At 57.2% G+C, this 11,370-nt stretch overlaps 2 protein-coding genes and 1 pseudogene across 3 annotated transcripts; 1 reads left to right on the plus strand and 2 right to left on the minus strand.

Annotated features, from left to right (window-relative positions):
* Positions 1-1,182: 1,182 nt before the first annotated feature.
* Positions 1,183-7,772, minus strand: SDRG_03995 (hypothetical protein; the record flags this gene model as incomplete). Its single annotated transcript, XM_008609645.1, has 1 exon — positions 1,183-7,772. One exon carries the CDS (start codon positions 7,770-7,772, stop codon positions 1,251-1,253), a length of 6,522 nt encoding a protein of 2,173 aa, XP_008607867.1. The 3' UTR covers positions 1,183-1,250.
* A 1,153-nt stretch (positions 7,773-8,925) lies between these two features.
* Positions 8,926-8,997, plus strand: SDRG_03996 (annotated as a pseudogene). Its single transcript has one exon. The product of its transcript is annotated as a tRNA-OTHER (tRNA).
* A 1,209-nt stretch (positions 8,998-10,206) lies between these two features.
* SDRG_03997 (hypothetical protein) lies at positions 10,207-11,314 on the minus strand. The gene has a single exon (XM_008609646.1). The coding sequence runs from the start codon at positions 11,136-11,138 to the stop codon at positions 10,665-10,667; it is 474 nt and encodes a 157-aa protein (XP_008607868.1). The 5' UTR covers positions 11,139-11,314; the 3' UTR covers positions 10,207-10,664.
* Positions 11,315-11,370: the final 56 nt, after the last annotated feature.

Here is an 11,370-nt window from a genome sequence, read left to right on the forward strand (position 1 = left end):
AGCATGTGGCTGCGACATACCGCGCCAGACGAACGCTTGGATGGGCGAGCGCCTTCGTTCGCCTACGTCCAAGCATGAGTTCCAAGGCGTCGACGATCATGCGTACGTCTAGCAGCCGCTTCCGGGTCCGACCCATGTGTGCTCGTGCTTCCTTGGTCCGGAATGCGTTCGATGCGATGATGCCATTGGCTTTTATAAAGCGCTCAATTTGAAAAAGAACCAATCAAATGCCGCAGAAGGATTGCTGCTCCCACCAGACCATGCCATGCACCACATCAGTGTGGTTGCACTCGTACTACAAACTAGCACTGTACCGGTAGCAGCGGCGCTATCCTCACACAAGACCATTCAACCTCGTCATCATATTCGGCTGTGGTATTGCGACAAGCTTAGCGAAGAGGAGGAGCCAAGTCGGCAATAATAATGGTCAACGCTTTCCGTCGCTGCTTTCGGGAACATTGACAACGCCGTGAAAGCGCGAGACTACGATGGACGTTCGGCCTCATTTGGTTTTGTATGTCGCACGGGGCTGCTGCTAGTCGAGGACGACTACGACAGTGATGCGATTGTACTCTGATGTAGCGCTTATGGAGCCGGAGGTGACATTGCGCGACTCGCCGACGTCACCGCGCTGGAATCACAAGCGTAAATGTGCTGCGCGCCAAGGAGCCTGTGCTGTAACAATGAGTGCGCTCGACGATTTGTCACCTCGACTGTTTATCGCGCTATGAGCATCGAGTACATCGAGTTCATTGTGAACCAAACGGGGCGCTTTGGTTCGAGTTGCGAATGTCCAAGGCCATAAAATTTCCTGGCCTTGGTATGCTGATGATTCTGATTGCAAATTCGTACAACCCTGGGCGGTAGAGCTCTAGAGCTCGACGCTCTGAGAGCTCGAGCTACCGCAAGCTCCAGTCGCGCAATCGACGAATTGAGTCGCGACTTTCCTCAAGGGCATTCGGCCCACCCGACCTGTTGTGGCAACGAGTCGTGGAAGCGGTCGTGTGCTTCGAATACTGATTTGTTGAATACTGGTTTGTCGTCGACCAAAGACAACATGGCGTCGGGTCGGTGACAGCAACCACCAAAGAGTGCACAATCTCAACACAATGACGGCCCCGCGCCAGAAGCCATTGGCGTAGCTATTGCATGGCGTAGCTGCACAGTGGGGAAAAGGAATATCAAGAAACATGTAAATTTCGTCGTACTACTATGCAATATGGAGGCTCCAAAAGGATGGCCGTGGGAAGTTATATGCCCATGCAGAGGCGGTCAATCGTGCGTCCGAGGTCGTCCAAGTCGTGGTTGTATGAGGTTGGGATATCTTTGCACTTGAAATGGCCGTACTGCTCCACGAGCGCGTCTTGGTACTTCGCAAAAACGTACTCGCGCAGCGGCAACCGCTGCGTCACAGTTGGGACAGCCCAGCCCGGGAACGCAGTGTCGAATTCCTTGAAGGGAGTGACCTTGCCGTCGCTGAAATGAATGGTATTGTCGTCGACGACGCTTGTGGCGCAGCTCTCAGCGACGAGGATAGCGGAGCCGGACCAACTCACGCCCACCAAGCCGGCCGGTTGATGGTACGTGTCGTGGAGCTTGTCGTCTTCGAAGCTGGAATGGCCCAACGCCTTGGTACACGGGCAGCTGCAGTGGGGGCACGGCTTGCCACAGCGCGGGATGACACCGCTAGATGCACCAAAGGACTCGTCGCAGATGAGCTCGAGCACTTTGGTCGCCATGGAAGTGCTGACGCCCGTCGATGCACGCAGCTGGGCCTTGTGCGTATCGATGCTCTGAAGCACGGCGTTAAGGACGCTGGGCTTGGAGCTGCTCGTGAAGATGCCCGGGCCTTGCTCGTCGCAGTTCATCACGTCGTTGTCGGCCTTGGGTAGGTTCTCAACAAGTACGCTCGTACCGCTGAGCTTGAGCCGGTCTTGGAGCGCAAGTCGGATCTCATGCACGAAACGCTCGCTGCGGCGCGTGTTGACCTTGCCTGCAATGGCTGCCGCGACAACAATGCTTTCCTTGACGTTGTCGACGATGGCCTCGGCCATGCGATCATGGCACTCTTGTACTTTGGCCAAAATGAGCTCCGTCTTGACTTCAGCCCCATGCGCCAGTGGATTTTGGATCGCACTGAGGACGCGGGTCGTGGAGCCAGCTCGCACGCGCTTCAAAAGGTCCTTGTCCAGGAAGGCTTGCATGGCTTGCGCGTCTTGGACCCAGCGTTGGCTCTTGAGGCTCGTCGCGACTTCGCTGACGAGCTGCTCTTCGAACGCCTCGTGAAGGTGGTGCTGGAGCCACCCATCGAGCGTCACGATGAGGAGGCCCGCGGCTTTGTGGCCCTTGCAGATGTTCTCGGCAAACGCCTTCATGCTCGGCTTGCACGCGGCAAACTTGGTGACGACGCTGTTGTTGAGGTCCCAGCGCATCTGAATCTTGATCAACTTGTCAACGAGGCCGCGGTAGAGCGCAGCGAGCGCCGTCGAAACGAGTGATGCGGGCACTTCTTTGAAGATCAACATCTTGACCTTGATCATCACGTTGAGCACGACGTCGTCAAGGTACCGCGGGACGTTGGCCAGCTCGGCGTTCAAGATATCGTTGATCGCGTCGATCACAGCGTCCTTGGGGCTCATTTGCTTGGTGCCCTTGAACCACTCGACAACTTGGTTGCCCCACCACACCTTGGGCCCAATGTCTCGCGTCCGAACCTTGCCCTCCAAGATCTTCCGCAGCTCAACACGCTGGTCGAGCGAGAACACATCGTTGTTGAAGACGATTTCCTCGACCCGGTGGCGCACATCCAGCGGTGGGTGCTCGAGCTTGATGCGACCGAGCATGTCGGCAAAGATCGAGTCAAACGAGAGCTTTGCCGTTTCAATGTCACCCTGCTGCTCGATGCGGCGCGTGAGCTTATCTTGCAGCTCGCTCTTGTAGCGCTTGACGTGCGACTCGAAGAGAAAGACGTGGTCGACCTTGTCCTGGACGAGCCGCTTCGAGTGCTCGGCTTGGTTGTGCTTCAGGTCGACCCACTTGCGCTCGAGCGTTGCCTTCCACTGCGCAAACTTCTCCTGCGAGAGGTCGGCGTGCACCTTGACGTCGAGCGTCACAACTGCGTCGACGACTTGGCCATCGAGGAAGAGCGCGTACTTCGTACTGCCGGGCTCAAATAGCACACCGTTGGCGTCGTCGTCGCAAATGCGCTTGAGGATGTCGTCGAACGCCGTCGAGTATAGCTTGGCGAGCTCCCGCGTGTGCTCGGTCATGCGCCGCATCAAGTTCTCGTACGCCACTTGCTCATGGGCCGCCGAAAAGTTGAGCTGGAAGTTGGCCGTGCCGATGCAGGTCCAGACACGCAGAAGCGCCTCGTTGAACTCGTCGATCGTGCGGCCGCGCCAGTCAGCGCCACGCTCCATAGCGCGGGCGTTGATGTGGTCCCAAAACCGAAGAAGGTTGCCACCGTACGCGGCCTCGGGCGTGTCGAGCGGCGGCCCGCTCGATCCGTGCGTCGTACCAAAGAAGCGCACGTCGCATCCGTCCATGTTGGAGATGTCGGCACGGAAGTCGCGAAAGTACTCGACGGACGACGCAACCGACGGTGCGCCTTCGAGGCTGATCTCGTTGGCACGAATCTCGGCGATCTTGGCTGCGTTCTCGCGGAGGTCCTTCATGAGTGTGTCGACGATCGTCTCCATGTTGCTCGACTGCGTCAAGTCGATCTGGTTGAACGCAAAGAAGAGGTTGGCCGTGAGGTAGCTACCGTACTGCTCTGCGAGCTCGGACCCGAGGAAGACCGAGAGCACAATCGGGAGGATCTCGCTGATCGTGACCGTCGACTCGCCTTTGGTCAAGATGATGGTGGCGTCGGATGGCAAGATGGCCAGCGTCGCCATGCGGTTGTCACGCCACGCACTGCCGTCCATGCCAACGTACTCGGGCGACCGAATGCCTTCCGTGTCAAGCAGCAGAACGTAGTCGTACGCAGCCGAGCCATCGACCTTGAGCAGCTGGATGTTGAGGCCGCGCGTGCACCGCGAGACGGACGTGCGCAAGCGGACGCCAAACATGTAGTTGAGCAGCGTCGACTTGCCGGCCGACTGGACGCCCATGATCGAGAGCACAAAGATGCGCGTGCGCTTGGGCAGTTGATCGCCGAGCTGGTTGAAGACGGCGCGGATCCATGTGATGTTGACCATGGCCGCGTCACCGTCCATGAGCTCGAGCGGAAAGCCATCGAGAAGGTGCTGCGCTGCGAGCCGAGGCAGACGCCGGTACTTGTTGGGGTCGGATCTAAAGATGTGCGAGAGCTCGCGCCAGAGATGCTCGATGCCCGTGACCATCATGCTCCACATCTCTAGCGCTGCCGCGTACGCCTTGCGGTTTTTGGCGCTTCCGTGCTTGTTGAACGCGTCCCGCGCAAGTCGGTACTGGTCCCGTGCCGACTGGCTGATCGCCTCGCAGCTCGTGGCAAGGCGTCGTTCGAGGTCGATGAGCATCATCTCGCGGTTCGCTGCATGCGGCTGCTCGAGCACGCGCAAAAAGTACGAGAGGAGTGGGTTGGACTTGACGACGCGTACCTTGGCCGCGTGCTGGTCTTTGAGCTTTCGAATATTCTGCGTGAGCACTTGGCGGTCGGGTACGTTGATCTCACGCTCGAGCTTGATCTGGAATTGGGCCTCCTGGGCGAAGAGCAGCTGGAGCTGGAACGTCTCGCGGCGCAACGTTGCAAAGTTGGTGCGCTCGAGTGCATTTGTTGCCGTCGGTGGGACAACGTCGCTCGGTAAAAGAAGCGTCGGCAGAGAAATGTCGGCAACCGCGCACCGAGCATTGGGCGGCGCCGTCTCGTCCAAGATGTAGTCGGTGATACGACCATGGGACGTTGAATTCGCGCAGTTCATGGCGAGCGTAAAGACGTCGTCCGACTTGCCGTCAATCGCCTCGTCGTCTTCGTCTTCGTTGGCGTTGCGCCAGTGCACAACACAGCCGTGCGACAAGGCCACGGCCACATCCTCGTCGTCGGCGTTGCCAACGTCGACAATGGCCGCGTCCGCAAATGCTCGAATGAAGGGCACGAGTGGCTTGTAGTTGCCGACGACATGCAGCACCATGACGGGCGTAAACTCGGCGTTGCGCTTGACAAAGCCCCATCCGAGCTCCGCGACGGTCGCCGATGTTACGTGATTGCCGTGGTTGCGGTCGAGGCAGTGCATCGAGTCGACGTGGAAGATGCCCTTGATCCAGTCTTTGGTCACACTGCTCTTGGTCGGACGCTCCGAAAGAACGGCGACGCGCGTGATGGACGTATCGCGCATCAACGAAGCATGTTGACTCCCAATGAACGTCTCGATGAGACCAAGTGGCGTGGCCTCCGACCGAAAAAGGCCGGTTTCCGATGGCACGAGGTATGGCACAAGGAGGCGGCGGTCGAGCATCAGACGAAATACCTCGGCGCGCGCGGTGGGCGTCAACGGCCCAGTGAGATCCAGCAGTGCATCAAGCATCACTGACCGCGCGGACTCGCCCGTCGTCGCCGATGACTTGGCCTTGGCACCGCGCACGGCGCGTGTGGCCGCGGGCTTGGCAGCACCGCCTTGGGCAACGAAAAGCTCTTTCTCGAGACCCAGGCGGTGCTTGAGCGTGTGCCAGATGCGCTCTCGCGGGTCGTTCGTCACATTTGACCGCGGCGTGACGCGAACGAGATGACTGAGCGGCCGACCCTCTGGCGTCGTAGGCTTGGCGGAAAACGGCGACGGATCCGGCGCCTCTTCATCGCCGCTTTCGTCGACAACTTCCTCGACACTGAACGCGCTTTGGAGCTCGCTCACCAACGACTCGATATGCTCTTTTGTGAGGTCGTTGGCGAAGCCTTCGGGGTAGCAGCCGTATCGCTGCGCAATGTTCCAGTACGCCTGGTGCTTGGGTGTTCTGCCGGACTCTAAATTCTTGACAAGGAATGCGCCGAGTCGGACCTGGAGCTGGCGCAAGGCGGGCACGACCACATCCAAGTACGGGCGACAGAGCTCTTCGACGGCCTCGGGTAACGTCCCGACTTCGACACTCGGTGGCTCCCACACTGCCCCCGTCGTCTCGGGCGCTGTGAGAGCGCGCGACCGCTTGAGCGAATCGGAGAACGCCGTGTCGAGCTTCACAACCGGCGTGGCGTACGCAAGCTTGGGCTCGATCACATGGAAAAAGACGTCGCTGAGGCGCTGCAGCGTAACAGGCGACGCAGTGTTTGCCGCGGCTGTAAGCGCACGCTGCATCTCGGGCTTGCGCAAGTGCTTGGCCGTGAGCTCCAGGTCAAACTCGCTGTCGAGACGCGCAAGAAAGAGGCAAAAGTCGAGCACCATTTCGCCATGGCCATTGCTGCCGTGTTGAAGCGCCGCCACAATGCCTTGCGCGTGCCGATCAGCGAGGTGCGACGCCGCCGTTGCATCCGCCACCTTCTCGTGCAGGATCTCGGACCCGACAGACGGGTCACACAGCCACGCGTTCACACGCGCACGCTCCATGACCTTGCGCACGCACGGTACTGCACTCAACGCTTGCGCGGACGTGAGCCACATCTTGCGGATGAGGTCGGCCGCAATCGCGCAGTCAGGAATCTCGGCGAGGAGGTCCCAGACGCCAATGAGCGCTTGAGATGACGCCGGGCGGTCAATGACGCGCCACGTTCGGTTGCTCGCATGCAGCTTGTCGCAGAAGATGGTGAAGCTTGGTGCATGAGGACCCGTGTGCTCGAGGCGCGTCTCAATGTCGCATTGACGGGCTTCCTTCTTCGAGCCGGACGCATCCGCACTGGCCTCAAACGTGCCACGGCGAACGTCAATGCCGACGCCGTACCCAAACGCACCGTACTCGGCCGAGAGATGCGACGATGCGTGCTTGCGGCAGGCTTCGGTCATCTCGCGAACGATAGTGGCCTCCTTCGTGCGCATCTCGGTCGTCTTCCAGTAGATGCCGCCGAGGTGGTAGTTGCCGCTCGAGACGTGCGAGCCATAGTCCTCGAGAAAGTACGCCGCCGCCGTGGACGCCGTCACGTTTTTCGCATCGTTGATCGCCTCGTCCGTAAGGCGCATCGACGGACGGTCGAGCCGGAACGACTTGACCGGCACAAAGGCGTACGTGACGTGCGCAACCGACGTCGTCATTGCCGCCGACGTCGTCGAGTTGCGACTCTCTGCGCTGGACCCCGAGTTGTGACCAGCGCTACCACCAAAGAAGCCGTAGGAGCCCGTGGCGTCAAGGCCAAACGACTTGCCGCACGATTGCACCGTGGTGCGGAAGGTCGTCGCGGCCTCGGCGCTTGCAAACTGCTCGTAGGCCGTGATCGTGTTGGCAATCGGACCGTTGAGTTTGCACTCTGCTGGTGGCTGCAACAGTGGTTTTTCCGCGCGCTGGACCAAGTCGTTGCCCGAGACACCAAAGCGAACGCCGTAGAGGACGGCGCCACCACTCGCGTGGGTGATCACCTCTTTGTCCGAAAAGTCGGGCTCAGGCTCCGATGACGTGAGCGCATCGTCAAGGATCGTGGTGAGAACTGGGAGGCGCTCAAAGAGGCTGGACGAGTCCGCGAGCTTGTCGTCGTCGATGGTCCACTTCACCAAACCGAGCTTGGTCGTGAGTACATTGAGGCGATCGACGGCGGCGGGAATTGACGCCTCGTCGTTCGAGTTGAGCGCATTCTGAAGCTCGCGCGACGCGGCTCGCGCCTCGGACAAGTCGACAACGAGCTGCGACAACTCGGGCGTTGTTGTAGGTACCCCCATGCTGCTTGACTCTGATGGACGAAACGAGGCAAATTGGAAAGTGAGTGATAAGGACAGCGCCAAACTGCTCCAGCGAATGTCGAGCAAGTGTTTGCCACCTCACATGTGTTTTACCAAGGTCCATAAACAGCTGTTTACGGCCCCTCAGTATTCGAACTGCAGCCCCAGCCCCTGCTGCAGCCCCGTAGCAAGTGCAACGGTCACCCAACACTCTGAACATGCGGAAAACACTGGGTTGTTGACACATGCCAAAGTCAAGTGATATCACCATTATACATGATAGAGCGCACGACGGGTATTTTCAAACTGCAAGGCTTCATCGATTCAAGATAAGTCTACTTACTGTGCAGTATCTAGTAGCCTTTGCACGGGGTTGTCGAGTTATGTTTTGTTTAATGCGTTTTGCTTTTATTTTACAAATATTGTATTAAAATGCATTAGACTCTAACGAATAATTCTTCTCCTTCGCCTTGACCTTGCTGGAAGAGTACCTCGCAAGCAGTGCTGTTTTGCAAGCTTGAAAGGCGGCTGGGATCGTGAAAATTTGCGCCCTTAATATGAGCTTAACCAAATCAGTTGAAGTGCGAATGACAAGAATGCTATAACTATTTAACGCAATATTTTAAACTCAGCACTGGAATTCCGTCATCCAGAAGCTGAGCTGTCACGTACCTTGAACGTGCGCAAAGTGATACTAGGCGGTCTGCGATCTTTGAATCTTTGAAAAACAGGGGATTTGAAATAGGCCCGGCATAGCTGCCGGGCATGATTGCGGCCGTTGACAGGATACTACGCACACGCACGCAGGCACGTGTCTTTGACGATACGAAATATTGTGTCTCTCTTGCATATTGGCACCCCGCAGTGAGCTTGCGTAGTGTGACCCCAACTTGAGCTCGCGGCGCATTGGGATACATGAGCCATATACCGTGCCAAAGTGTTCGATCCATTATCAGTGACACCGGTGTGCTCTGGGAGGTTCGACTGTAGTATGTACAATACAGTACCGTGCACAAGGCCATTCACTCTGCAGCCGCGCTCAGTTCTCGTTGCACGGGGTTGTGGGGGAAGAGCGACTGGACAACTCTTTGGAGCGACCAGCCATTTTGCCTTTTTGTCTTTGAAAGCAGTCAAGAAAGGGTGTCCTTGTTGACTTCTTTTAGTATAGCGGTTTAGACACTGGTTTACCACCAGGTAGGTCCGGGTTCAAGTCCCGAAGAGAGCACCACTTTCTGAATAAAGGCTTCAAACCGCTGGAGTAGCGCAGATTTATCGAGGTTGAAATAAATATACCTCTTGCACGTTGTGGCTGGAAGATGTGGCCGTAACGCCCCTGCCTAGTTGGTGAAGTCTGATTGGTGCGGCGTGGTAAGGATCAGGTCGTGGCATTGAGGGCTGAGAAGAGAGTAAGAGTCGCTGAGTGCTGCGAGAGAGCAACAAGAGCTCTGTGAGCTATCAATTGTCCGGATACTGTAGTTATCCGGTCACTATATATTGGTGCATGGCACCGTTGAGACCAAACTCTCAAACTCACATTTGTTCAAAAGTGATGAGAGTCACTGTATTCCAACGCCTCCGACTCAGATGGGCACATCGGTGCCACGATACTTTGAACGTGAGCGAGATCGCTCCGATCTCTAATCTTGCGCGTGATGCAGCAGCTGTTGAGGATCGTGACAGAAACGGCAGTTGGTCGGAGCTTGGCGACAAACGGTGCAACGCAGAGCCGAGTTTGGGTGCCGTTCCTCTCCTATTTTCGCATTACGTTTCAATGTACAAATAGCAAATTTAAACCTCGAGAGGGGTTTGCAAATACAGGAGCAAATTACTAGTCTCAAGCACGTCTCAATTGCGAGTACTCCTTCCATCTGTTACGCTCATGCTCTTGACAAGGATTGCAAAAAAAGTCGAGAGTGCTGATCGCGATGAAGGAAATATTCACGTACTGTACATCGATTACAATCAAGCTCGGGCTCTTGCAGGAACAACTCTTCTCCAATCAAGGCAAGCACAAAATCCGGATAACAACCAGCAAACTTCGGCGCCAATTGCTGACGAAATGAGGCCTAAACTCCCTCCCGGCGCGGGAGGGTCAAGACCTCATAATAAACGACTAAGCTTAAAGTTAAATTCATGATTTCTTTGAACAGCATGCAATCTGGGGGTGCGTCAGTGCTGTGTGACTGTGTACGGTTCATGTTTAATCCATGTCCGTTCGCTGTAGGACCCTGCCCACGCACATTCAAGCACGGGAAATTTGTGATGGATGTATTGTGCCTTCGATCGCTAGCTTGGTCGAAAACCACAGTGCAGTCATGCCTCCGATACGTGGTGGTGCACCTGATGGGCTCGTCCAAAAGACGGCGTCTACGCGGCTGTGCTGATGTGACAGCGGCGCCGCGTTGGAGATGATCTGAAGCTACGGGGACCAACATCGAGAACATCGTATACTGGTAGATACGGTTTTAATGGCTAACTGCAAGTCGGCAGCTTCTGGCGCTTGGGTGTTGATATCTCAGCCACTTCGACTTGGTCAGGAGACGCCATCTTGCGCTTGTTGTGCTCGTCATCCAGCAACGCGACGAGCGTGCGCGTTCGGCGCTGTTGCTCCACCTTGTGGTTTTGCGTCTCGATGACCAAAGCGTGGCGCTTCATGAACGTTGCAACGCGGACCTTCGGTACGTCGCACGATCGTTGATGCTGCACGACAGGCGCGTCGTCAGCAGTTGTGCAGCCGCTTGGTCACACAAGGTATTCGTTGACTCGGCATACCCACCCACTTGACCTCTGTCGACGATCGCAAAATGCTCCAAAGCGACGGCAGTCGCGGCAGCACGGGCCAAGCACCACTTCCTTCATGGCCACGTCCGACGACACCAACGACAGCGTTTCCTAGTCTTCGTACGTGGGAAGCACGTTAAGCATCACCGAGGCCAGCGTTCGTTGACCAGACAGCGACAAGCCGATCGCAGTGGCATCTTGCAGTAGCGGCCACACACAGGCGTCGTGCAGCGCATTCGTATCACCGACTGCCTTGACAATCGCTGCCAGGTACGTATCCAAGATTATCGACGATGTATACTGCACTGCCAAGAGGACCCGCGCCGTTGAGCTCGCCATGACACGCCACAAAGCCGTCTCCTTCTCCATGATTGTTTGAATCGCCTGCAGCGTCGTCGTCGTCACCACCGCCAGAACGCTAGCCTCTAGACCGACAGCATCCGCGTCCAGCGCGATCAAGAAGGTCGCGATCGCGTCAAGGGCCATAGCACCCCACAGTGTCACGAGCGCTTGCAGCGTCGCGCCATTCAGCGCGTGGATCGAGTGCAGGACTCGCAAAACGAGGCTGGCGTCAGGAGCCGTCATCCGATTGCTTGGTGCGGCACTCGTCGGAGCTAATTGAACCGTCGAGAGCAGAAGCGTCTCGCACCACGGTAGGCGGTCGGGCAACAGCGTGTGTAGTGCCGGTGCGAGCACGGTCTGCGGATGAAAAAGCGTTGGCTGCGTCTGCACCAGCGTCTGCAGTCGATGTTTCTCATCCTTGACATAGGCTGCAAGGCGGCTTCCATCGCAGATGATCGCTGCCAAGGACGCGCGC

This window comes from Saprolegnia diclina (assembly GCF_000281045.1).
Source record: "Saprolegnia diclina VS20 unplaced genomic scaffold supercont1.9, whole genome shotgun sequence".
In the NCBI taxonomy this organism is placed as follows: domain Eukaryota; phylum Oomycota; class Saprolegniomycetes; order Saprolegniales; family Saprolegniaceae; genus Saprolegnia; species Saprolegnia diclina.

Bases quoted from the DNA above. Each gene is read 5' to 3' on its own strand.
- SDRG_03997 (XM_008609646.1), bottom strand. From the start codon at position 11,138: ATGACGGCTCCTGACGCCAGCCTCGTTTTGCGAGTCCTGCACTCGATC.